The sequence below is a fragment of the Ciconia boyciana genome, chromosome 1 (genome assembly GCF_034638445.1).
Source record: "Ciconia boyciana chromosome 1, ASM3463844v1, whole genome shotgun sequence".
NCBI lineage: Eukaryota > Metazoa > Chordata > Aves > Ciconiiformes > Ciconiidae > Ciconia > Ciconia boyciana.
This window is the reverse complement of record NC_132934.1, coordinates 66,907,736-66,932,680: the sequence shown is the minus strand read 5'-3', so window position 1 is coordinate 66,932,680 and position 24,945 is coordinate 66,907,736. Positions and strand designations below refer to the sequence as shown.

At 40.1% G+C, this 24,945-nt stretch overlaps 1 protein-coding gene across 1 annotated transcript in view; it reads right to left on the bottom strand.

Moving 5' to 3' along the window:
* PKP2 (plakophilin 2) overlaps positions 1 to 24,945 on the bottom strand; it is a 46,977-nt gene that overhangs the window by 5,164 nt on the left and 16,868 nt on the right. The window contains 8 exon segments of the mRNA XM_072872316.1: positions 109 to 298; positions 2,562 to 2,715; positions 3,328 to 3,501; positions 4,351 to 4,512; positions 6,014 to 6,131; positions 15,277 to 15,454; positions 20,623 to 20,830; positions 23,946 to 24,084. Coding sequence (XP_072728417.1) covers positions 109 to 298; positions 2,562 to 2,715; positions 3,328 to 3,501; positions 4,351 to 4,512; positions 6,014 to 6,131; positions 15,277 to 15,454; positions 20,623 to 20,830; positions 23,946 to 24,084 — 1,323 coding nt within the window.

The following is a 24,945-nucleotide window of genomic DNA, read 5'->3' as shown; positions in this document are numbered from 1 at the left end:
TCCTGTACCTTAAGATGCCGTGGTTTTCCCCCCAAGTGGCAGAGGCTGCAGTTTCTTTTTTCCCCAGGGAAAGGAGGAGGGGGAGGGAAGGCTTCTCAGCCATCTTACCTGTCATTCATGCTGATGGTAATAATCTTTGGTAGGCCATCAGCACTCAGGAGAAGCCGTGCATTGTGAGAACTGCTCTGTGTCAAATTGTACAAGGTGTAGCAGATGGACGCTGTGGTTTCACAGACAATATCAGACCCCGGGACAGACTCGGGAAGTATCGAGACCAAATCAGGCAAAACTTCTCTAGCTACAAGTTGGAAGAGAGACAAGCAACTCCATTACTAACAGGTGCAGATTTATCTAGGGGTCCTACAAGACCTTACTCCTCCCATTATCACCTATCAGGGTGCTGTGTGCTCCCACAACAGAGTCATGGCTTCAAACCTGCATTATATCCCCACAATTTAGGTTAAGCTGCGTCCGCACTAAATCAGACAGTATGTATTTTGCCTCTTATACACAATACATTAATACATAGTGTTCTGTAGTGAGGCCACTAGGCATGTGCTAGCAGGAGGCTGCCACTTCCTGAGGAACCCTGTGTGTCCTATAGGTGATCATGGGTATAGTGATATACAGCAAACTGAGAAAGGGTGACTACAGCACAATTGTTAGTGCTGAACTTGTCAGTGGTCGGCTATAAGGGGGTGCACACACTCGACCTTCTGAGCTGGTACGTAAACTATGTATTTTAAGAAGAACATCCTATTCCGAAGCCTTTTCCTACTCAAGAAACACCGCATCCTTTGACCACACTGATGTGACCCTACCAGCCAACCAAACAGCAAACAACAGCTCTGGACAGCAGCTGAGTCCTGCTGTATACTATGAGATCTGTGCCGCGTGGACCAGAGCTGATGGAGAAAATTAAAGCAATAGGTCATAGCCAGCTGCTCCCACCTTTGGGGGCATTTTGGGGCATTCTGGCCATTCTCCCTTCCGTAACCAGTGCATCACTTGCTTTGCTCTGCGTGACTTCTGTTCATTCCTCTGGATGGGTGTGTGACAAGGTTCATGTATATTGAGATTAAATTACGCGCAATTTAGAAAAGGACCTTTAAAACTGGATGAACCACTTGCTATGCTAAGTATCAGTCAAAGCAATGACGTCAGACATGATAGCCCATTTTTTCTTCTGCTGGTAAATCAAGAAAGGTGATTTTTAGAAAGTATACCTTTGGCAGTGTCTTGAAAACATCTGTTCAGAACAAATGTTATTTTTTCAAGTAAAATAGGAAATTTTCTGATGTTTTTCAATCATTTAACTTTTGGAGATGTTTTATATTAAATTAATCTCAATTTCATATCAAACATTTATTTTGCTTAATAAATGTAGACACTTTATCTAGGAAGCAGTATGCCCTTCCAAATGTTTTCCTTTGGCCAAAATTATTTGCAGAATTTGACCTGAATTCACACATTTTTAGTCAACCAAAAAGAACACCTTTTCATGGAGAAAAGGTTCACCTGAAATTCCCCCAGTTCTTCCTACTATTCGTAAAGCAAGAAAATGACTGTGAACCTGCAAGATGAAGCACCTTTCTCCAAAGCTTCATGCTATTCTGTCTTTCCCACATTCTTTCATAAATTATTTTCCTGCTGTAAGCGCAATTTCTTCTTCTCAGGTTAATTCCTAGTATTTCTGGGGGATTCGCAATTGTAATTTTTAAGACCGTACAGATTATCCCTTTGAAATCAGCCTAACAGGATATTATAGTATTTTCATTAATAGGGAATGTTCTCTAAGGACTAAACAGTGCCCAGGAGACTATTCTGCAGAATTCTGAAGTTTAATCTGTCCCATGAACCAGCTGTATCCCTGTAATTTCCCCTTCCCCCTCTGGTAGGAACACAGAAATGGACAACAAATGATGTGAATTTATTTTATCCTATCACTAGGAAAAAATTTCAAATATACATTAAGTTGAAATAAAAATACTCAGAATAGAAATGGCGTCTGATATGAAAATAATTATAAAATTTTAGGAGTAAGGTCCTCCAAAGAGTTTGAACTATTTTCTCTATAGCATCTTCTAGCTTCTATTCTCAAAAAACTTATGCAGGAAAACTGTGCAAGCTGCAAGCTTCCAAAGCTTTGTGTCCAAAAGAAGAAAATATTATTTTCACCAGAAGAATTGGAGATGTTCTATGACTTCTCCCAAAGGATTACAAAGCTGTGGCAGCACAGAACTCAGCACTCACCTTCCTTTACCCTATTTTAAGCAAAAGAAAAACTCCATCTCCAAATCTGTGTAGGTTTTACTTCCATTATGTATTTTCTGAAAGTAACATCAATGGAAGTATCTGATGAGGAATGCACAACTTAGAGAAAACTTGAGGTTAGAGTCTTTCTTAGGCAAAACTTTATTTTCAGCCCTGTATAACGACTGCAAGTATCTGACCTAAAAACCCACTTCTTTTTTTTCACACTTTTTTATTTAAAGAAGGAAACCTTAACATAAAGAGAACAGAGAAAGCAAGCCCAAGAGACAACGTTAGTCTTTGCTCACCTATATCACTTTGCAGAGAGGTGTTGCGAGACAAGTTCCTGAGCAGTGAGACTGCTGTCTTCTTTACTGTTGGGTGGCTTACATGCAGCATAGTTCGAATACTTGGAAGGCCATTTGCCTTCTGAACAACAGTCCGGGCCACCGCAAACGGCATCTGTTATAAGGCATGGGGCAATAGTGTGTCATTACCATGAATGTACAGCCTCATAAACAACCGCAGCAGCCTCTCTACATCAATTTAAGCACGTTTAAAATAGTTTAAATCCAGAGCTACATATGAGCTGCAACAGAAAAGGAAGGCGATATAAAAGAAGTTTCGAGCCCTCTTTCTCCCATGTGCCGTTTGGCCAGTTCCTCAGCCAAAACATGACAGAGGTCATTAGTTTCTTCACCATGAAAGTGATCGGTGGTTGTGTCAGAGCCTTCTTCTCCCCATGGGACTCATTATGTTCCACAAAACGCACTTTTTTTAATGCTTTAAACATCTACTTATCCCTCATTGTGTAATGAATAGGCAAATTCCACACGTGGAGATGTACAAAGAGCGAGAGGAAGTAGTCCCCATATTTGCCAAGCAAGAAATAGCTACACTGCCAGGTACGATTTTCCCTTCAGTGTTCTTTGATTTCCTTGATCATGTCTGTGAGACAGTGACTTGTCAGTGGTTACCTGATCTCAGTGCTGTGGGCGTGTTGCACTCCAGCCCTAAACTCTATGCATTCACATTAAGAACTAAATGACAAGCAAAAGAAAAAAGCTGACTTACTGGTCCAGTGCCAGCTGTGAGGTTCTGAAGAGCTCCCAGGGATGCCTCCTGGGTATAGTTTCTGGTACTCTTTGCTATTAAGGAGAGATATATCCTAATCAGTGTGGAATGCCAGAGCGATTCAACACCTCTGGGATTGCTCTTTTCCTCAGGTAGTGGGGTGTCCTGCTGCTTCTAAACATGTAAACAGATCAAGCCTTTAGAAACAGTGACCTCATATGACTTAATGCATCACAAGCTAAACTAGCCATTTCGTAAGTCTCTATGACCACATTATTTGCAGATCATCAAGTTGTGAACTCAAATGACAATGTGTAAAATCTCAATAGTTAATTATACTGGCCACTCCATCCAAAAAGAGGATATAGGTATGGTGGAAGCTGCTTTTCATCTCTCAGCAACTGACACTAGGGGCCGAGGCCAAGGAGAAACAGAAATGGCCAGCTAGAGTTGTACTGTGGATGGAACGGGAGAAGGCAGAATACGCTCCAGCAAAACTAATAGAGGGGGAAGGGTCATCAATCCTTTTCTTTTGCTTTCCCCCTCCCCTGATACCTGTTTTCTCTCCAACAATTCCCAGTTGCCAGAATATTTTTCATCTGTACCACATGGCATCAAAAGAAGAGGTCTTGACATAGCCCAAAAGCCAGCAAGTCATGGAAGTGGCAAGTCACCTTGTGCTGGTTTCACTGGTGAAACCATCGCAATGCCCACTCATTGGTAGGGCACTTGCACAATTGCTGCACACGGTACAGATAACACTTTGATCCACCAGAGGGGATGAAACTGAGTGGCAGTATTCCTCAACTAATGAAACAGTGAATTGCTACGCCATTTTCACCCCCAGCAGCTGAACAAGATAATGGGTGTTAGGAAAGGCTATCGATAAATTTGCATTTTTGGGGCAAGTAAGTGTCACACTACCCGATACCTCAATAACAGATTAAGTAGATTACAGCCTTATTCTCCAGAAGTTTCTACAACTGGTTAACAAAACAAGATGTAACTAAACACGTGCTTTACCTCTTTTACTTTTCTGCTGCGTGTTCCAAAACAGCCCGGTGTTTTATCATTGGTAGAAATATTTCTTCTTTGCATATATATGCTCTGGGCATAGCTCTCAGGGAGCTCTATCTCTAGTTGGTAGGAAAGATTGTGAAGAATGCACACACAGTTCTCTGTGGCCTAAAATAATAAAAGAATAGAAATCTTGAAAGCTTTGGCATGTGTTGAAGGGACATGTATAGACATGGGAAGAGCCTTCATTTTGGATCTTCAACAGCTAACTGCAGAGCTTCTAATGGCTTACAGAAGAGCTAGTTTTCCTGCCAGTGATCCACAAGACTGCATTTACACTGATAAATTAAACATGCCCTGGGATGCTCCTGAGCACTGAGGCCAACTGGCACACAGGGCTTGCGTTCGGAGCGGGGTGCATGCCTGTTGGAAATGGTCCCGGGACATTATAATTCCTGAATTGTGCCTGGGAATTGTTTGAGCGAGTGCTACTTGGCACAGACTAGAAGTGTGCCAAGGAATGTTTAAGAGCTTAAGAGTAAAGATGATCACATACACACCGCCGTAGAGTCAGCAAAAGGAAAGCTTTGTATCTTTCCTAAGGAAGAAGCAGTTTGCTGTGGTAGAAGGCTTTTTTAAATTAGATGTGCCTTTCTGGGCATGGCTAAGGTCAGGTCTACAATTTTTGAGTGATGAGCCTAGTGGCAAATAGCTTTATTACCAGTTCCTCCTTTTTTGAAAGTAAAAAAGGAATGAGTGGTTTTAAGACAAAATGCAGCAGGGAGCTATTGGCACAAAGTGTAATGTGCTGGAATCTCCCTGAAGCTAATGGCACTGAATACAGGGACATGGAGAAGCTCAAGTAACTAATCCCAGAACAGAGCTATAAATGTGCAGTTATTACCACTACACAGCACAAGTTATAGCAGGCACGCTAGAATTGCCTCACAGGCTACGGCTAACCTTCTCATAAGTGACAGCTGGTCTTCTCACCCAACTTCCCCCGGCTAAAGCGCAAGCATCTAGTCTAAGCAATGTTCAGGGTTCATCTGCAGTCAATGGTGGGAGGAAGAGAATGAGAGGAGCTGGCTTCTGGAGGTGTCCACGTCCTTGTAGTTACTGGCTTAGGCAGAATGTATGACTTCTAAAAAACTTAGGAAAATCAGTCTCATTCTAAGTGATGCAAGCTCCTTAATGATACTGCCACCCAAAGAGATTTAGGTTCTTCATTTCCTAAGGGGTATATAGCACTAAATATACAGGAAAGTAACCAGATTAATTTTTTAAGCTTCTAGCTAGCTAGCTCCCTGAGACAACTAAAAAGGTAATATCTGACTCTTTAGGTGTTTCAGTACCTCTGAAAGCTGTGACTTTATGTCACATGTAAAAAAAAAAAGTGTCGAGGTGATTCTAGGTGATTTCAGAATTTCTGGTGATTCTGAAAATGTTTTCCCAAAGCTAAGGTGTGTTATTCTTTTAGATTGCAGGATAAAAAAACACTTCAGAAAGCTTCTTACTGGACTTTCATCTTTGGTGACAGTTCTAAAAGCCCTGGAAATAAGTATAAGTTTGGCAGTTACATCACAACTGTTTCTGAACATTGGTTTCTAAAAAAAAAAGTTCTCCTAGCAATTTCCCCTAGGAAAAGACCTTTCATCTCAAAGAATACCTTGTCATTAGGCTCGTGGTCTGCAATAGCTCCTTGGATATAATACACAAGAGAATCAATCAAGCCGTCACATTCTCTCATCTTTTTCCTTCCTTCTGGGCCGGCAGAGCTCATGTTTCTGTGCAGGAAGGAATACGTTGGTGAGAAAAGATTTAGTCAAAGATATTCCCTTGTGCTCCTCTGACAAACTTTTCCAGCTAAATCTTAAAAGATACTGAAGTTAAGGTTGACTGCTTCCTTTTTGTAAGATAATCTGAGCCTCTGCTAAGTAAAACTTTCACTTCAGTGCACTCCCAAACAAGAACAAATACTCCAGAAAAACAAACTGTTGTGTTCGTATGGATAAGGTAAGACCTGACTCAAATCTTCATCTCAAAGTTGAATTAATCCTTTTCAAACAGTCAAACACACTGGACTTTTTTCCCGTTATTCCATTTGTAGTTATATTTTTAATATTTGGGACAGTAGCTATGTCAAAATATCAGAGGAAAGATACCTGTAAAATTTTCCATGCACACAAATGTCCTTTAGCATTTACCTACACCAAACCAGTTCTTGACCCGAGATGACCCATCCACGGACACATGTTCTGAGAGTTTTAGCAACATTTGTACATTAACACGTAAAGGTAACCAATGTCAGTTACGAGGCCAAATTCAGGTGGCAGTTCATGCCCACGTGGGAATGCTCTGAGGGGTGCTAGCGGGCAGGAGGGGACGCGAACGCAGCCGAGCCAGTAGGTCGGAGCAGCAGCCCAGCCCCACCGCTGGGCGAGAGGCTGAGGGGATGAATCGCAAGGCGGCTGCCGCTGCCATCGCTGCCAGACTAGCAGCGTGAGAACTATGAAACGTGCGAGGACAAGGAAGAGGAAAAAATACACCATGCTCAGCCGATTCCCAGCTTCCCAGAGAAACTGCTGGCATCTAAGCAGAAAAAAGCTGAAGCCGCCAGAAGCTGCCAGTCAGAGAGGGAGATGCCAGATGCCTTCTGCAGTTCTGCCACAGTGGCTCGGACACAGCTCTGCAGGCTTTCTGCTTCCTCCAGACCTAAAGGAAGCCTGGCTTTCAAGTAACATTTTCTGTGCTTTGTGGTAACCCAAGTACAACTTGCAAATGAATTATGGAAGTGATTTAAAAACTCTTGAAAAGCCAAACACACACTTCCTGCTTGAAGTTTGGCTCTAAATAAGGTACTGATTTCCCGGGAAGTAACAACACTTACAATTTTGGGGTATAATTATTTTTACAACTGAACAAACTCTGAATTATGGAATGCTGGAATTATAAACCTAGGCCTCATTATTTTGGACTCCTACAGCTCTGCTGGCCAGAAGGCTGCACGTAGTATCACATTCCAGCTTCTTTGTTTGAAATAACATTAAATAGAACCCAATCTTAGCATCCATCACAAACAGAGAGGGACGTGTTCCTTTAGATGGTTTCAGGGTGTTTATTTTGCATGCTTACTCTACCCACTGGAAATTACAATGGTTTAAAATGTTATTAACAACAAAGCCAGTAAGGTACAGCTTTAAACTTTCCTGTGGCTTACAACTGTAAAATGAATGTAGTGTTTTATATACTGTCAATGCAGTTGTTCTGGTTTTTTCCCCCGGGAGGTATATATTCAGATTAAATACTAATGCATTGTAATTATAGTTTTACTTTAGGTCATGCTGTTAACCATATCTCTATCTATGAGTTCATTTATTCTCTCATGGAATTATATATCACAGAATCAATATTCAGATTCCTCAATATGGCCTACTATAGACATCACTTTGGAATTTCATTTCACCTATATATGTCACATTTGAGGCATGTCACCCTTTTATGTGTTTATGGTTATACTGAGAAACGTACATGCTACAGCCCGTATAGCGCATAGCAAAAATAGTTTCTGAGGCACACAGACTAAAAATACTATTAAAAGATAAGTGTGGAATTTCCCTCGCCAAAGACACTTCAGCCGATACAGTATTTCGTTTTGTCACAGTTCATTATCCTAAAAATCCCTGAACTTTTGACAACTACAATCATGCTGAACGGCTGTGCGAGAGGCCATCACCTGGCCTTGCTGTCTGGCATGAATACGGTAGGGCACATAGCTTTATAGCTCAGGAGGCAGAGAAGAGCCTGAATCAGAGGCACTGTCCTGTTCTGCAAAGGAAATGAATTACTGAACTCTCTTGCATTAAGAAGCTGATGCTCAGCAGTTCATCCAACCAGAGATACCAGTGCGTGTCTGTGTGCGCGTGTGTACACATATGGCCACTCCATTCTCCACCTTTCCCTGTTTCCTTATCACCACAACGTGGACTGGGAAGGGAAGAGCTTCTGCTCTTCCACTCGCCCAATTATAGTTGTAACCACCTTACTCTGAATAGGGTCAGAGTTGGTTGGAAGGCAGAGAACACCATTTCAGGTAGAACCTCAGTTGGTAGTTTAAGTTGGTTTGCTAATTGAAGCTTGAGAAATTCCAGGAAATAAAAATATTATTAGATAGGGAAAAAATAAATGTTTCTGAGAATTGTCACAGAAATGTAAATTTAAAAAAAATTTTTTGAAACTATGGCAACATTTTGCTTAGAAAATTGCAAAACTGATTTCATCTTGGCTTCCTAAGATTTGAGGTTCCTGACAACTGGAACACCTCCCTCTGAGCTCAGGAGTTGGAGTCTCTTGTAGTGGAGCTCCTGGAGGCCTTGAAATACTCAGTGCTTGGGCAATTGCCATGGGTGGGCTGGCCAAGTATTGTGGCTTGTGGCAACCCCCATGGTGAGACTTCAGGGCTACCTAGAAATCTTCAAATCTGCTGTTCAAGTTTGTTTTACTTGCACTTCACCAGAAGTACACTGAGACAAATACATCCATGGAAAAAAGGATCAGCTGGAGTCAAGACCAGGAGTCTTCTCAGAAAAACTCTTCTGCTACCCAATTTCTGATATCTCTACCCTGCATTGGTATTGAATGGCTGGGAGAATGCAGCATGGGGAGAATGTAGCCTTAGGGAGCTGCTTGTAGGGATGCTCCCCTTTGAATGACTCAGAACTTACATTTTGGCATCATCTAACTATTAAAAATCTCTGACTTCTGGCATGCTTAGATATGGTAATCCTGGTGACATGCCCAAACTATACCACATGCTAATGTGGATGCATCGTGTCTATCTATGTGCCTCATTCATCTCATCCCATAGTTGCTGCTTCTGTTCTGTCTTGCACATATGCACGGTATAACTATATCTGTAACCGAAATAGCCGTTTGCCCAGATTCTCGTGACGTTTGTGGAGGATCAGCCAGTTCCCTATTGGGAAATATTGTTTTGATCCAGAGATGCGAGGTAAATACAAAGAAATGTAGCATAGTAAAATCAAGTGCGATTTTCAAAGAAACAGAACGATAATATATGTTCAGTTAGATTGCAAATGGCACCAAATGAAAGGGATGCTGCCTTTAAGCCAGCAGTGAGTCACACACTGGCAGACTATGTTGGAAAAGGTTTTTGCACTGCTGTGAATGATCCACACAACTGATAAGAAGAGGGCTTTTGCTCCTGGGACTTGTTCTGCTAAAAGTGGTAATTCAAATTTAACTCAATTACGTGATAACAATTTCCTGATGTAGTTCGGGAAATTCTATTCCCTTCATGCCTTACACAGTTCAAAAATGCAACAGGGAGGGAAAGGTATCTGGGGATCTACTTAGTAACTACAGGCGCCAGGCTGCAAGCTGCTTGCTGGAAATAACAAAATTTATTTCAGGAATTGGGGGAGCAGATAAACTGAAGAGGACGCAAGAGAAGATAAGAACGGATGGAAATAAACTTAAAGGAATGGCAACGCTATGCAAGAGGCCTTGGTTCAAAGACTTGTTATCATCAGTCATTTGTTTTATGTTCTCTCTTAGAAGCTTCCATTATGAAATTGAGCTGCCATTATGCTTTTCAACACACGGTAAGAGCTTTGGATTCACTTCCCTCCGGAGCAAATGGAAGTAGATGGTCACACAGCCTCCTGGTCTGAAGCATATTGATACTACTTCCTCCAACTACAGCCTTCCACCGTCCTTGTGGGTCACTGTGTAATTCACAAAGAGCTTAAAAGGGAGCTGGGACAGACAAAGCATGAAAAATAATGAAAAAGGAAGAGTTATTTCTGTTTTACTGGCTGGGGAACCAGGAACAGAGAGGTTAGCTGACTTTTCTGGACACAGTTGTGTAGAAAGTTTTGAAGAACTAGGATACATAGGGCCACAGGATGCTCCAGTTACAGAGCAATTAAAAAGGAGGACTCTGTAATGAAACAGCAGTTGCGATCGCTAGCTCCAACACTTACATTAAATGTTTTGCAGCAGGAAATGTGACCACTAAAAATAAATTTTGGAAAGTTCAGCATTGCAGAACTTTTGGGAAGAGGTATTTCAAGGTAAAAATGGAACAAGATCATTATCAGCTTTCAAGGTATAATACAGACAGCCTTCTACTAAGCCATCCTTTTAATCAGAGGAAGAGTCATGCCAGAAATTCACTTCTGCATATAGATAATATTCAAACCCATATATTCTGCATGCTGTTGGCATCTTACCCTTTCAGACTCAGAGAAGGAGTATGGAGGAGGAGGCTAAGTATCTTGAAGATTTCTACCCATTTGTATTGGAACAGGAGACAGAACTGTTACGTGTAGGACTTCCAGGCCAAGAAGAAGTCACTTTACCTTTAAAATCCAACAAGACTTGTCTGCAAAAGTCTGCAGTACTCCTCTAGATAGTTTAATACATCACTTTTACTTGTTCAGCTTGTTGTCAGGCAACCAGTGAAGTCTTTTGGTTTGGCTTACTCTGCCTGCTCAGGGCACAGTGCTTTTTATCATATTTCAGGACTGAACAATACCATTACTTATTCTAACTGCTAATGCAGAGTTGTATGGTGTACACAGCTTCTTTTTATTATGTTAAGTTTTGTGACCTGTAATTTCTGTAAAACTGTGTCAGAAGCAAGGCTTTAAGACAAATTACAGATCTAGAGAATGGGATTAACAAATCCTTCTAACATCAGACTTCCTTATCAGTGACTGCATACACTGACACAGGCAGCCGCGATTCAGGACTCCACAATACTTCTGGCAATAACTGGTTACGAGAACAGGGAGTGTTCTGGTCATTCACTCATTCCAGTGTTAGTATCTGCAATATTATCTGCTAGATGGGGATTCACTTCTCCTCCTGAAATTCTGTCAAAGAGGATGAAGAGAACTTTAATTTATTAGTTGCTAACTGTGTGGCACAGTGCATACGCCCATATCAGATGATAGGGTTAGATTTGGACTGTGGGTGTCCCTTTCAGTCGATAGGTGTATGTAAAGTTTTGAAAAGAAGTTTTGGCATTCTTCTATAACAAAATACTGTACTATGCATAACGTATTGCACTTCAAAGTACTATTTTTACTCTGCAATAGAAGCTGCAGGCTATAGACTTTATCAACATGCACAGCAAACATATTAGTATTACAAAAGGGAAGTCTAATTACAGATTCATATTCTGGCAAATATATATACTCTTTAACCATCTTCCTTAGTGCACAGTTCTAGCTGTGCACTAATGAAACATCATTCCCTCAGTGCACAGTTCTTTTACTTTGCGGTGTGCTCTTCTTTTAGTTTTCAGCATTTCTTTGTGCAGAGATTTTTTTTTAAAATTAATACGTAAGGAAGGATTACTTCTAGTGACCTAATTTGGGAGGTGTGTTAATTTCCAATAAAGAGACACAAACTGATTAATCTTAAAAATCTCAAATATTTGGTCTGTACAAATATGGTAAGCCTCATTAAAAACTATTCTCTGCTAGAAAGTATGTTGGCAATCCTGCAGATCAACCTCACTTGTGAATTTTCAAGCCCTTCTTGTTCTAACTAAAATTTTCAGTGTTCAAGCTCTTAAAAATGAGCAGGACTAGAATATGGACATCATATTTTTAAAATAGGTAATGCATCCTTGAGCATCTAGATAAGGGCGGTTTGAGAGACTTTTCATTAAGGCTGCAGAGCTAACCGCAGCTCTGGAGCAGCCCCACTCACCGACTTTCTGTACGGAGTAAGGTATGTTCAGAATATACTTGTATTTAATTTTAAACAACCCAGCTACTGTTACGCCTTATTTGTCACATATCAAGTCACGTCAAGTTGCTGCAACAAGCTCAGAAAGAGTAATACCACGCTCAAACCAAGAATGACCATGTGCCCCCATTGGCTGGCTCATAGGGAAGAGATGGTTCCAGAATCCAAGCGCAGGAGAGGAGCAGGTCATGCTGCCACAGAGCGGCACACCTGACAGCCAGACTGGTTCCTGTACAAATGCAGCTTGGGCTAATTAATATGAAAAAAGACAACCTGCTTCATTTCACAGACAACACCGCTAGCGTTAGCTGGAGAGATTTTATTATGGGTAGTTAATGTTTCTCTGTATTTGCTTTTGAGCCATCAGAGTAAATAGAATTTAATTATTACTTAGAGATTAAGTTAATTAGTAGTTGTGGGCTGACAGGAGTTCCTGCAGAAAAAGGTGCTTTCGTGTTGAGTATTTTGTATAGCTAACAATTCATTTGTCTTCTGAAACCACATGAGTCAGATACAGAGCTGTTTACACAGTAAAAATTCATGCAATACAGATACAACTACTCTGCTGTAGGACATATTAGCAAAGCAGGTATGTGTAAGGCAAAACTGGGCAGCTTCCCAGCCTCTAAATTTCAAATTTAATTCCTTGCACTTTACTAAGAAGAGTTTAAAACTCAGGCTGTGCCTTTGCACTCATACATTACTCATTAATTATTTCAAACTATGTCCTTTCATGTATTTTTGAATGTGTAAACAAAAGACATGCATCCCTGATACTCATATTTGTATTTACTTAACGAGCAATGACTTTGAACTCACAAAGGGCCACAGTTTTATGGACTGTTATTTTTAAAGGTGTTTTCATTAAAGATGTGATTTTTATACTTCAGTCATTTAGGGGTGTGTTTACTGAGGCCTTTTGTGTTTCTCTGTAGTAGCTGCTACTGTGTTCATGAGACTATTATCTGATTGCAGTAGTAAATATGCAACTGTAAATCTATTCGTCCACCCCATGGCTGCAGCCTGGCCTCAATTTACTTGTGCAAAAAGTTGGACAGGGCTTACTTGGGTTTAAAAAATGGCTTTTTCCTAATTTAGGTTAAGTCATTTTCCAATCAGTTTCGCTATAGATTATGATACATCAAAGTAAGCATCTCTGGCAGCAGCTGAAAACCGAACAATTCTCTGTGCTTGTAGGTACTGTGTCCCCTTTCCAAGCCATCTATTTAGATGAGAAGTGATTGTGGCTTGAGATTAACTCTATGTATTTACCCAAAGGGTCCTTGGAGATGCTACTGAATGTAACTATTAGTTGTGGTTTACATGCTGAGTAGAAAAAAAAGAGTGACTTGGCCACTGCTGAGCATGTTCTGCTTATTACCCAAAGGACTGCTCCTGTGCCTGGTACAGCTGGTAGGACTCAGCAGGTATTAAAGCAGGCAAGCAGAACTTCCCCAGCACAAATGGCAGAAAACACTGTGGCCCCATTAATACCTAATATTGCTGTAGATGAAGATTACTTGCTCAGTCTCTTGAAAGAAAATTCCAGGTACACGAGCACTTCAGTTGCCCCACTGATGGACCTATGACACCAGAACTAATCCTTCAAGTATGTTAGTCTTTCGGTGGCCCAAATGGCACTTACAGGGCTATACAACAGTAAACTGCAAAGGGAAGAAATTGTGAGAGAAAGCTGCCAACTTTGTGGTTCTTACGGAAAATGCTAACACTCCTGGGTGTCTGAACCTGAGACTTCTCAAAGGAACTGCCCACAATGAGTTATTCACTGTAAACAGCGTTACCACTGCCTGAATAAAACATACATGACAATAAATTTCTGTTGAGGCTACCCTGAAACAGTGATATGTGAATACAGTGAATTTTCTTTACTCTTCATAGAAGACTAGTTTCATGTTTACATAGAATGAAATTCTCTAAATGGAGACATGTGATGCTAAAAATCCTATTACTGCCTATAACTGTGTTCTGCTCCAGCACAACTAAGAAATTGCGTTTCAAAGAAATGAACCTTACTGGTTTACCTGCTATAGTCTAGGACCCTTTGTGGGGTCTTGCACTGTTACTTTTCAACAAACTCAATCATAAATCTGTTCTGCCAGTCAGAAGTATAGACACATACTCAAGCTATGTGTAAGAGTCTTAATTATTTTGAGTTTGTAGAGTAGGCATATTTTTATGTGACTCCAGTGGATAGTTGCTTCTTATGCTTCATAAATTTTAGAAATTAAAATGAGGCAGGAATTGCTTATGAAAAAGGTATTAACAAAGTGGTTATAAATGATACTTATATGGGTCAAAGAAATTCACATCCTATGAAAGTGTCACGCTTGTATTGGTATCAGCAGATCATACAACTTTACATCTAGGCTTTAAAGGTCACCATGCTATACATCCACTAGAGCACTGGTCTCTCCCAGGGTTGCACAAGACAGTCCATTGGGGTGTGGGAAGGCAATATTTTTGTACATTAAAAAATAAAATTTAAAAAATTAAAATAGTGTTTATTCCATCTTTATGTCATGCTTTTTAATTTCTGTTTTTATGCATGTTTTATAATGTACATAATATATTAGTAGAGTAGAAGTTTTTTACTGATAGGGGTATATGATCAAAAAAGTTTGGAGACCACTGCACTAGAGTCTTAAAATAACTTTAAAAGGCTCACACAGGTTTAACGTTTCTTTTAAGTTACTGTTAGCTTTTCTCCAGTGCTAATTTGTAATACCACTCCTACAACCATTTAAAAAAGCTTTGTTTTTACTACTAGCATCATCAGTCAGGGGCTAATACTATACATCATACCAACAACTGTTATTCAGTGAAGGATCTCTTGGACTTAAGTGCAACTATGCACTGCAACCAGGACTCTGATTACGATCTTCTGTTATGGATACATTTAGTCTGTGGAATACCCATCAAATGAATATATAGGAGCCTTATAAAGAAAGCTGTTTTCATTGTATTGAGCAGTAATTCTTCTGGTCTGATACATATGAGGCATTTCAAAATATGATCTGTATGCAAACTCTTCTCTTGGAGCCATCAAAGTTCAAAGCAAGAAAGAAAATAAGTGTGCAGGCCTGTTTTATCATCTCTATTGTTTTGGGTACCTGTAGACTGAGTGCTCACCTCAAGCATCCTGTGGCATTGTAGAAGATATCAGGGTCAGGTAAAACACTTGACTTTGGGTAATCTCGATCTGGCCAGCCCGAGTAAGGGATGAGAACAGCTTCAGTCAGCGTCTGCAGGGCTTCTCTAATCAACAGGTGCTTCAGCTGGTCATTGGAGGACAAATTCCACAACAAACCTGCAATATCCAAAATAAAATCAGAGTGGCAAAAAGAGTCCCCCACAGCTTGAAAGACCTAATCTCAAACTCTTTGAAGTTAATGAGAGAAGGAGCCTGCCTGGCACTTGATATCCTGAAGAGGAGCAGAAAGGGGTGAAAAGAGTTCACCAGCCCTGATCTGAGGACATGCAAATGGGGCAAAAAAAGGGGCACCATTATCCACGTCATTAAAGTCAGTTCTCTATATAGTCAGTCTAATGCCTGACCGAGAAGCACAGTTTTCCATGGCTCCGCATGTGCCTTGCCCATCTGCAGCAATCATCTTCTCTGTTACCAGAGTAACACAAGCCAAACAGAGCTAAGATCACCCCACGCTTCCAGGGAGGGATTTGTCCCTTCTGGATGCCTGGCAAGTGCCTAGTTGCACTTGCAAGTACCAAGTAAAGACCAATGAGTGGGAAGAATAAACTTGCATGTGAAGGGTGTAGATGGGAGATACAGCGAGTGAGTTTACAGGTCTTTGGAAATCTGCTGGAAAACAGAAGATGCCCATTACCAAGTTTCTCTAACACTTGATAGCAAAATTCCTCATAGGAGGGAAAGCTGTTAAACACTGGTTGGCCGTTACTGTCCAGGCATTTGTCACTAAACAAATCATTAAGTAATGCTACACACCTTGTCTACTCACAACCTCCAAACACCAAAACAAATCTCAAATATAATCTTGTATAATTGATTAGCTTTGCTTATGTTCTCTTCCAAGAGATGACGATTCTTTTTAAAGTACTCTTCCCCTGGAAAAAGACACATATTTCTGCTTTTCACTACAAAGGCATTCATTGTTTCCCCAGCTTGCTGCTCTAAGTTTCACAGACCTCCTCCTCCAAACACTGGCAGAGCATTAGTGAATGTTCCTTTCATCAGTTCACAACAAAAAAATGTTTCTTTTGTATCTCCTTACACTTTGAATTTAATTTCAGCTATTGTGAGCAATAGTAAAATCAAAACAAAAGCCAGCCAGAACCAGCCCATTCCTTTTTCTGGGATCAGCTCTTCAACCTCTGAATTAGGGGATAAAAGGAAGAATGTACTTTCCTGAGGGATAAGTAAGGCTTATAGGAAATCAGACATGCAGTGCAAAGGGCGTTGGTAAGGGAAGCAGGTTAAGACAGAATGGCACAAATGCAAGGGCACAAGGACAGAATATCGTATTAAAAGGAACAAGTGCATTTTGAATTATAGACATACCTAGAATAGAATTGTAAGAGCAGAATTTGAGATGTTGCTCACACTGTAAGTTTTCCAACAAAAGTCCTACCTTTACCCACAGGCACTGTCTCACTGGGCTCAGAAGGATTCTCTCAGTGGCATTCAGGGTGTGGATGAATTTGTTCACATTAGAAAATGTCTTTAGGAGTGGGCTCTTTCCTTGCAGCTATGCTATAATGTATTCATAGTTTTTGTATGTATTCATAAGTTTTCCCTTAGATGGTTATTTGGGAAAATGGGTGGGGTCTCCTTTTAAATTTATATTTCTTTTAATGACAGTTCTGTTTGTGCTGTAATCTTCCCTGCAGGAAAAATCTGCTTTAATTTCTTGGATTTATTCTGCGTGATAACAAGATCAAGAGGTTAGATACTCCCTGGAGGCTCATCTGGCTTACCTTCAAAAGCTAATCTTTTCTGTTTTTTTCATGCCACAGCCATTTTACTTTCTGTTCCTCAATACGCCCTCCAAATACTATAAAATGCCATTCCTGTTTTGGCTCCTGCATTGTCTCCTAGTGACATCCACTCCTACTATTCAGGAGTAACCTCATTCCTTTCCTAAGAGATCTGCAAGAAGTTTGTTTGCATGTCAAACAGAGGACAGAGCCTATGGTTCCTTTACTTTACTTGTATCAATGATTTATGAAGCTAGAAAATTCAGTCAATGTGATCTTGAGGAGGTCTCATTCCCCCTAAGAAGAGGTCATATAAGCACAGAAATTGCACAGAGAAACTGGGCAGCTATTTCCTCCACAGGGGCATTAGGTAAACTGGTCCATGGAAGCTTTCAAACCACTGTCATAAGCACAAAGCTGCTTCGGTGGGAGTACTGGTTTGGTGCTTTTTGTGTGTTTTCCTGGGATGCACAGACTGTGAGGCAGGACACAACACTTGCTATAATCAGCATTTATCTCCATACACTTTCATTGCTTTCAGTCTTCTCATAGGATGATACAAGGCACACTGCATGACTATGCTCAGACTGTATTCCTCAGCCTAGGTCTTGAAGAAAATACAGGCCATCAAAATATTCTTTGAGAATATATGATATGATATTATATGATATGGCTTAATATTGAGCAAGCATTTGTCTGTATTAACACTGCTGGTACTAATAAGCCAGTGACCTTAAAGATAAGCTTCTAAGGCTGAGATGTATTTATCTCATGTGCACAAGTATTAGATCATATTTCTGACAGGTAATGAAGTATGAGCAAACTTCTGTGTCTCAGAGTTTTAACTTCCTTCTCTCCAACAACTTCCTTATCTTTGTGTATTTTTGTCAGGTGGAGTGCTTTGGTACCATGCTTCCTACACAGCAGTAGAAACACAAAGCTTTCCTCTGCTGAGCTTAGACATCTTTATTAATGAGTATCACATGCTTAGAATCCTTGGCCAGGAGTCTTTCACCAGAGTTCAGTGTGGTATTATCAGGTACCAAGATTATTCTACTAATCTCTGATGGGGGAAGACATTCAGCTAATTATCATATCACACATTTGGAAGTCTCTAATCTACAGTCAAAGTAGGCAACTAATAAGTATGATGTGGAAAGACAGGTGGACTTCTCATGCTGACCAGGTGGAAGCACAAAGGTTCTGCATTAACCTTCTCCTGGAAGTGTTACAGCACTGCAGTGCGATTGCATGCATAGCTATGATATTCCACTAGTCTGGTAGGAAGCCAAAGGCAATGCAAGAGGAGAAACAAAACTTGTAGGTGAGCCATCAGTCAGACAGAGAAAGTGTTGCTCAGCAGGGTTTAACCATTTTGGTAGAAAGGCCCTTAGAGGTTTGCATTGTGCTTGGAAAAGCCTTATGTTGCAGCCCTTCTTGGGCTACACAATAAATCTGTACAGGACAGTAATTCCAGTGTTTCCTAGATATCGCTGTACATGCCAAGATCATCTGGAAGAACTGACCTTAGTACGCATATGCTTAACAGTGACCGTCTACCTCCTGTCTGCAGCCCACTCCTTGCCTGCCTTTGAAGTGTGGTCTGGGAAAAAAGTGGCTGGACGCAAAGTTAATATTCTCATAGAAATTCATTCAACCAGGCTGCCCTTTGCCATGTAGGCTCCTTGCAGCTTGGTAGGAAGCTGGAAGAATTGCTGAAGTGATGGCAAAAAGTATGCCCTGAATTAGGCATGAAAGTATATCAGAATAGTTTGCTTTATGCAAACTGCAACATCCTGCTCGATATTTCTTAATCGAGCAATATCGATTGCTTGGTGTCTTGTATATTTCACAAGTAAATATTCATGTTCAATGACCGCAGTAATTGCAGAAAGAAGGTGCCCCTTCATCCATTTTCACACTGGTGAAGGGGAAGACAGTAATATTCACAGTAACTGTATGAGTTTTCCTGCACAAACAGTCAAAGCTTTTGTCAGAAATGGTGAAATTGCTAGCAAGAAAAGAGCATTAGCTTTCTGGTCACTGTACCACCGTTTTCACTGCTTCCCTCACTGAGGTGTAATAGCACTGAGAGACAACACACTATACAATAAGTTACTAAGTGACCCAATTCTGCATCTGATGAATGTGAAAAACTTTAAAACATTTTAATGTTGCAGAGCTGTAGAACTGAGCCAAAAGAGCCAACAATACAAAGCTTTGTTCTCCAGCTTAGGGAGCACAGTATTTCAAATACTTAAAAGAATGCAGAATTACAGAAGGTCTCAACATGCCTTTGCTTCAAGGCAGGGCTGCTTGACACCTTCTGTATATTTTCAAGCACTGTTATTTTAATAGCTTGTGTTCCTGGTATCTTTAAAGATCACTTGAAATAAATCCCCATTCATTTATTCATAATGTTTTCTTCCATTTATAAAGTATAAGCCTGCTCCTCCTTTGCATGCTAACTAGAATGAATGTGGGTCACAAGCAGTTGACTTCCTAGAGACACAGTATGGTCAAACAGGAGTGCAGGGAAGAAGTGGTGGGCATTTCTTAACTTGCTGCTGCAAAGCCAACAGGGCAGTAACCACAGGTTTCTTTGTGAGTAATGGTGGACATTTCCTCCCACCATTCCTTCTGCTGCATTGATGCACAACAAGAGGTATAATATGGGGTTTCTGATCCAAAGGGCTCTTCCTTCAAAATTGCAATGGGCCCCACTCATTTTTAACAGTTCGTCCTCAAGGACATTGGAAATAAAAGGATGAGAACATAAGCCCTGCAAAGACTGAATCCAGAATGCAGGCCGCTCCACTGATGGTGCCATATGATCTTTACAGTCAAATGGATGTCCTGCAGGAATTCTCTCCCCTGCATACAGAAAGGAAGAACGCTGTTGCTGTGGCAGAGTTTTCTGCTTGTTACAGATCCAAGAAGACAGACTTGGGTGTAAACAGCTAGGAGTAAGAGAGCTCAGCGTAGAAATTTGGGGCATTAGGGTTTGTGGGGAGTAGGACAACCAATTTCTATCCACAGCACCTGACAGTTCTGGGGGACAGTCTTCAACAAGGAGCTCCCAGTATGCACCAGCAGCAGAGTGTCAAAAAGTGAGGGCTGAGCTGCTGTGTAAGTAGTGGGCATTAATTATGGGCCCAGGCACCTCTGGGACTGCTCCGATCACTGCTCACCAAAATGGTTCTACAGAATTTGCTATTTGGAGCCTCACTTTCTTTTCTGGAATATCTAGGATCTTAAGCTTCCTGCAAACAAATAGACTCATGTCATTTCTGAAGAAGCTTTAAGAGGGGAAGTTGAAGTTCCCAGTCTGTTCTTACTGTCTTAAAGACTGGTCTTGCATAAGGACCTTGGAATTTCACCCTAAGGGAAGAGCTTAGAACAGGTGACAATGTTCTTGTATTTAGTCATTAAACGTTGGCCTAAGTAAACAATCATGTACCTCATGGGGAAAGCTGGTGCGCTACTTGGAGCCCTTCATGCTGACTGCACAGAAAACACTACCTGTTATTTGCTTTTTAGTCTCTACATCCCTGGTGTGTCGGAGTAGACGGAGCAAGAGCGGGGTCCCTTTCTGCTCTGACACTTCCAGTTTGTTGTCATTGTCCTCAAACACCAAGTTTCTCAGTGCACCACATGCTGCCCGCTGAATATCCTCGTTCTGAACGTCAAGAAGCTGTAAAAGTTTGGGGATACCACCATGTGAGAAAACCTGTGAGGAAAACAAAACACAGCAGAGAATAGTTAGCTACTGTAAATGACAAACTCCAACCTTCCCCCCCAGCAAACCTCTACATAGTTGTAGGGACTTTTTTTGTTTGCTCTTATTTGAAAGACTTGAAGCACAGATCATTAATCATTTGGACATGACTGTTAACTTCTGGGCTTTCATATGACTCATAGTTAAAATCCACAACTAAGGGAGGCATCATATTTTAATAATTAATGTAAGAGAATGAAACTAAATCTCTTCCAGCTTTGCTGCAGATTTGTACTCTTTGAGAAGACATTTAATTGCTCTGTATTTTAGCTTCCATGTTGGTGAAATGGATATTTGAGATTTAACTCTGGAAGATTTATAAACTGCTTTGAGATTTCTAGATTTAAAATATTCCTGATGTGACAAGTTTCTTGTTTTTTCTCAGCAGCCAGCATGATGGAAAGACAATACTTTTCTTTGTTAACTTCTGTGCATGTATTGAAAGTGTATTAAATAAGAATACATTATACTTAGTACTTCTTAACTGTGGCATACTGAGAAAAAACTTGAGAAAAAAATAGTAAAGTAGTAAACTTCAAAATGTAGACCATTAAACATTGTAAGCTACTTAACTACTGAACCACTCACATTTAGCAAAGACTACTCTTCAGTGTCTAATTCTTTAGAAAATGAGATTTTGTCCCCAAATGAATTAAGAATTAAGAAGATGTTATTTTCCAGCAGCTGTACGGAAACAAATAGTTTCCAAGTTCCACATGTTGTGGCAAATGAATCCCATATGAGCTGTGATGTGGCATAAGCAAGCCTTGGCTCATTTAGGAATGAGTTTACTATGGAAAATACCTTACATTCATGTACAATCGAGGATGGTTTCCTCCAGCATCTCAAAATGCCATATGCTTTTGTGGACAAACTCATCCTTGTGTAGAATCAACAGCATGTGAAAGACTTAGAAATCTGATACAACTGTTTTGAGTAGTCCAGAGTTTAATGACAAAAAGAATTCAATATGACCGACAGGTGTTGGCAACATGAAGAAATGAAATGTAACAAAGCCTTTTGCCCTTCTTGCCCTGCCAAACTACACTGCCTGCCTGCCTTTCCTCCGAGTCTGTTGTACAAAAGGCACGGTTTCTGGCTGCTGCACTGCTGACCTGATTCCCCCTGATTCAACAATCATCTAGATGCTAACAGAATGAAATACAGAAACATATACCTTGAGGTAAGTGGAGCACAGAACACGCTGAAAGCACATCGACCTGTTTTATTACAGTAGGTAAGCCCTTTTGACACCGATACTGAAGCTGGTTGGTTTTTTTTAAACATTTATGCAGACTTTCTGTTGGTAATTTTAATTGATTTATAACTCTTGTAAAAGAAGTGGTGCTATTTTGACCTAATGCGCAGAGGAGAATTTATGAAAGCTATTGATTGGTCTGCCTAAACTTTCATTGGTAGACAAAATTCACCAAAATACTGTGAGACCACAAGTTCACAAGAAAAAGAAAAGCCACCTGACCCACAGACTATCAGGTATTGGGGAACAAATCATCAGGACACAAAGAAAAGGAATGCAGGCTGGAAGGCTAAAAAGGGAAACAAGACAATGCCAACGTGAACAAGTCTGATGGGCACCAAACAGAAAAACTCAACTAGGATACGTGGGATAGATAGGAAAATAGAAGAAGGCTTCAGGCTGACTGCTCCAATTTGAACTCTTTCACTCATCCACTTGTTTTTCAGGGAAGCTGCCTGAGAGAGGTTTGAATAATAAACCACCTCCGAACATTCAATTCTGAAGCTCTGTCCTCAGACTGAAGTTAAGGCTGCGAATTGTACTGGTGTTTTTTTCCAAAACAGACTTTGATCTACTGTGAAGCAAGTTGGAACTACCAAAGGACTGAGTGACGTTTGGCTGTCACTGAACTGGACTGCATATACATGAGTATGGAGTTAACTTGAGATTACAGATGAATAATACCAACAAAATTATGAAACAAAGCAGGTGTAAGAATTTTTTTTAAGTGATTGAAATGAACAACTATTTTACACATTAATGTACAGAACTGTTCAGCAAGAGAGCCATAATTGTGTTCAGTAGTGAAATTTGAAGTTTGAAATTTGAAATTTGAAAGTTTGAAATTTCAAATTTGAAAATTTGAAATTTGAATTTTCAAATTTGAAATTTGAAATTTGAAGTTTGAAATTTTTGAAATTTGAATTCAAAAACCTTGTAAGAGACTTAACAAGTCTCTTGTAAAAGACTTAACAAATTTGGTTAATCCAAACAATGTATTAATGCATTTGTGTAGTCCCAGCAAGCCCTTACCAGTTTGGCTAATCCATACACTCTATTAACGCATTTGTGCAGTCCTAGCAAACCCTGAAGCTTGGATAAGTTTGCACTGTACTCCAGAGTTTCCGTTTCTGGGATATTTCTGTACCAACAGTATAAGCATGCCAGTCAAAAATGAGAGACAGGAGCAATTATACTGACAAAAAGTTCAGACTCTATGACTTACTCATAAAGGCTGAAAGAACCATGTTCATTTGGCCTGAAAAAGAACAGGCTAAGTGGGTATACACTTAGCAGCCTTAACATATACGAAAAAAACATTATAAAAGGGACAGAAAAATAGACATTTTTCTCCATATCCATCAAGATAGGTTAGAAACTAATCAACTTAGTTTGCAAAAGGGAGATTTAAGTTATACTGTAGGAATAACTGATAAGACTAGTAAAGCTCTTTGCCTGCAGGAGCTTGTGGGATCCTAACTGATATAATTTTTTAAAAGTTGGTCATAAACATCTGTAATTACAGATCGTTTGGGTGAATTCTTCATGTCCCTTCTTACCCTACATTTCCATGTTTCCTATCACAAAATCCTAAAGACCAAACTTTGGCTAGCAGAGACCAGTACCATTCCACTGATTGAAAAGAATCTACAGCAAAAAGCATCAGCATATTTTAGGGAAAATATTCAACATCAGTATCATACAAGGTTTCTTGGAATGGCTTTCTTTTCATGTTGGCACACAGTGCCATACAGTATAGAAAGTTATTTGCTCTACCTGATTGTAACTCGCATAAAAATAATTACTTACTTTTCTTCTGGCATCTGCTTTCTGGAAGCACTCGTGCTGTATGAAAGTCACTGCAGCAAGAATCCTAGGTGTGGACTGTGTATTTTCACTCTTCAGTATGCTCACTGCACGCTCCAGAGTCATCTCCCCTTCTGGGCTCCTTAAAAGTACGGGCAGAGGAAATATAGTGAAGTAAGACTGCAGAAAAGTCATCATTTAGCCTGTGAAATTTCTTGTATTATGAAGATGTTTGCATTTTTCAAGTAGCTTTAGCTTTTCTTAGAAAATTATTCCCTTTCCAGTAGCAGAAAATATTATAAAAGCTTTAAGAGATACTAATATTCTGGAGGAAGAGAAAATCATAAATGCAAGTGTTGCAACAGTGAGAGGCTCTGGACAAAGCAAGTCATGCTTCAAATTATAAAAACTAAATGGAAACATCAGTGGATGAAGGACTAAGATCCAAAGGCGGCCATAACCAAATTAGAGTGTCTTTTACTGATCATGAAGATACCTTGATGTTTTTCTCAGTAATGTGATGATTGCTTTTTTGTATTTGTTTTCATGCCTTTCTTCAGTTTCTCAGTCCCCAGAGTACAAATATGGAGGGCTCAGTACCTGCTTTTTTCAAGCTTATAGAAGTTGTTCTAGTTTGAAATAGATGGGCAAAGCCTTTTTTTCAGGCGGGACAAAATAAAACCACCACTCATAAATTTATGTACATCACCAGTGGTAGGATTAAAAATATGCGTGGCCATTTTCCTCACAACTTCCAGCATGTTTGCTTGAATGATAATTGTGTTAGACAACCATATAAAAAATTGGAAAGAGAGGTCACCAGACCCATTTTTTTCCCCAGTAAATGGGACATAAAACAATACATGGCACAATCAGGTGCCTTAGCTCTGGGACAGGTGGTTATGTTCCCCAGCCTTTTTATTTACTTTTTGTTTCAAATACTCTCCACCCAGAGAAAAAAAAAGGAAAAAACAAACAAAAAAACATACAACAAAAAAAAAGC